The sequence below is a fragment of the Scylla paramamosain genome, chromosome 34 (genome assembly GCF_035594125.1).
Source record: "Scylla paramamosain isolate STU-SP2022 chromosome 34, ASM3559412v1, whole genome shotgun sequence".
Lineage (NCBI taxonomy): Eukaryota > Metazoa > Arthropoda > Malacostraca > Decapoda > Portunidae > Scylla > Scylla paramamosain.
The window spans coordinates 1,457,501-1,460,000 of record NC_087184.1 but is presented as its reverse complement, the minus strand read 5'-3'; the positions used below and the strand labels follow the sequence as shown (position 1 = coordinate 1,460,000).

The 2,500-nt window shown below is 45.1% G+C and overlaps 1 protein-coding gene across 4 annotated transcripts in view; it reads right to left on the bottom strand.

Moving 5' to 3' along the window:
- The window catches only part of LOC135090014 (uncharacterized), a 16,824-nt gene that overhangs the window by 3,781 nt on the left and 10,543 nt on the right, over positions 1 to 2,500 (bottom strand). For all 4 annotated transcript variants that reach the window (XM_063986226.1, XM_063986227.1, XM_063986229.1 and 1 more), the window contains one exon: positions 1 to 139. This exon is cut by the window's left edge and continues 75 nt beyond it. In XM_063986226.1, coding sequence (XP_063842296.1) covers positions 1 to 139 — 139 coding nt within the window. The remainder of the gene's footprint in view (positions 140 to 2,500) is intronic.

Genomic DNA, 2,500 nt, shown 5'->3' with positions numbered 1-2,500 from the left:
TGAACTGCACAGTGAACATGACCAGCACAAAGGACATGGCCACGCCCCTGCCCAGCCTGGTGGCGATGTACCACACCGCCAGGCGCGCCAGGTCCCGGGACTGACCCCCCACCTGCACACCCCTCGTCCACTGCCGTCCCTGGGGGAGGTCACGGCAGGTCATGCAGAGGAGGAAAAACAAGGAAGAAAGAGAGGAAAAAAAGAAAGGAAGGAGGAAAAGAAAGAAAGACGCTAGGTCAAGGAGAAAAGAAAATGAAGAATGAATGAATGAATGAATGAATGAATGAATGAAAGAAAGAAAGAAAGAAAGAAAGAAAGAAAGAAAGAAAGAAAGAAAGAAAGAAAGAATGAATGAACGAGATAAATAAATGAAGAATGAATGAATGAATGAAGAAAGAAAGACGTCAGGTCAAGTAAAGCAAGGAAAGAAAGAAAAAGTTAAACAAATACATAAATGATAAAAAAGCAGGAGGAGGCAGTAGACACCTGCCGAAACGATAATTACTCCCAGTGAGGTCTAAAGCACTGTTCAGGGGGTGCTGTGAACTTATCATTAAACCCAGCTGTGACCTCACTGAACGTTTCCCTTTGTGTCTCACAACACAAGGGGGCAGTCACAGCCTGCCCTCTAAAGACAACTCTCTTCCTCCACACAAAACTACAAGCACCTAATAACACACACACCCTTCACTCAAAAATTTTAAAATCATCTTGGCGACTCCTACACCAGCCTCAGAGTCCCCATCTGGGGAGGGGACCATAAATGTCCCCAGGTCGGACTGCCTTTCTGTCGACGACCCTAAGTGTCTTGACACCCCCCTCAACTTTTTCTTCATTAACTTCAGCAACATTCGCGGTCTAAGATCTAATTTTCAATCTGTAGAACACCACCTCTCCTCTTCTAAACCTCATCTTCTCTTCCTCACTGAAACTCAGGTGTCTGAGGCAACTGACAGTAGCTCATTTTCTGTTCCCTCCTACTTTCTCTATCCTCATTTTCGATCCAAAGCTGGATGCTGCGATTATGTGCGCAACGACTTAACCTGCTCTCGTGCCCACGCTCTTGAATCTTCCTAGTTTTCCACCATCTGGCTACGACTACGGAGTCACTCTCATACTAAATTTATCTGTGCTGTATACCTCTCACCTAACTCCTCTGACTATAAGAAATTCTTTGACAACTTAACTTCCAAAGTGGAGCACATTCTGACCCTCTTTCCTTTTGCAGAGATCTCCATTCTTGGAGACTTCAATGTTCACCACCAGCTTTGGCTTTCCTCTCCCTTCACTGACCATCCTGGTGAACTAGCCTACAACTTTGCTATCCTCCATGACCTAGAGCAATTGGTGCAACACCCTACTCGTATTCCTGACCGTCTTGGAGATACGCCCAACATTCTTGACCTTTTCCTGACCTCTAATCCTTCTGCTTATGCTGTCACCCTTTCTACTTCGTTAGGCTCCTCCGATCACAATCTCATATCTTTATCTTGTCCTATCACTCCAATCCCTCCTCAGGATCCCCCTAAGCGAAGGTGCCTCTGGCGTTTTGCCTCTGCTAGTTGGGGGGACCTGAGGAGGTATTTTACTGATTTTCCTTGGAATGACTACTGCTTCCGTGTCAGAGACCCGTCTTTGTGTGCTGAGCGCATAACAGAGGTGATAGTGTCTGGCATGGAGGCATACATTCCTCACTCTTTTTCTCGTCCTAAACCTTCTAATTCTAAACCTTGGTTTAACACAGCTTGTTCTCGTGCTATATATGATAGAGAGGTGGCCCACAAAAAGTACTTAAGCCTTCCATCACCAGAATCTCATGCACTTTATATTTCTGCCCGGAACCATGCCAAGTCTGTTCTCCAACTAGCCAAAAACTCCTTCATTAACAGAAAATGTCAAAACCTTTCAAGATCTAACTCCCCTCGTGATTTCTGGCATCTAGCCAAAAATATCTCCAATAACTTTGCTTCTTCTTCTTTCCCTCCTCTATTTCAACCAGATGGCACCACTGCTATCACATCTATTTCTAAAGCTGAACTCTTTGCTCAAACCTTTGCTAAAAACTCTACCTTGGACGATTCTGGGCTTGTTCCTCCCTCTCCTCCACCCTCTGACTACTTCATACCACCTATTAAAATTCTTCGCAATGATGTTTTCCATGCCCTCGCTGGCCTAAACCCTCGGAAGGCTTATGGACCTGATGGGGTCCCTCCTATTGTTCTCCGAAACTGTGCCTCCGTGCTTGCACCTTGCCTAGTCAAACTCTTTCAGCTCTGTCTGTCAACATCTACCTTTCCTTCTTGCTGGAAGTTTGCCTACATTCAACCTGTTCCTAAAAAGGGTGACCGTTCTAATCCCTCAAACTACCGTCCTATTGCTTTAATTTCCTGCCTATCTAAAGTTTTTTAATCTATCCTCAACAGGAAGATTCTTAAACATCTATAACTTCACAACCTTCTATCTGATCGCCAGTATGGGTTCCGTCAAGGCCGCTCTACTG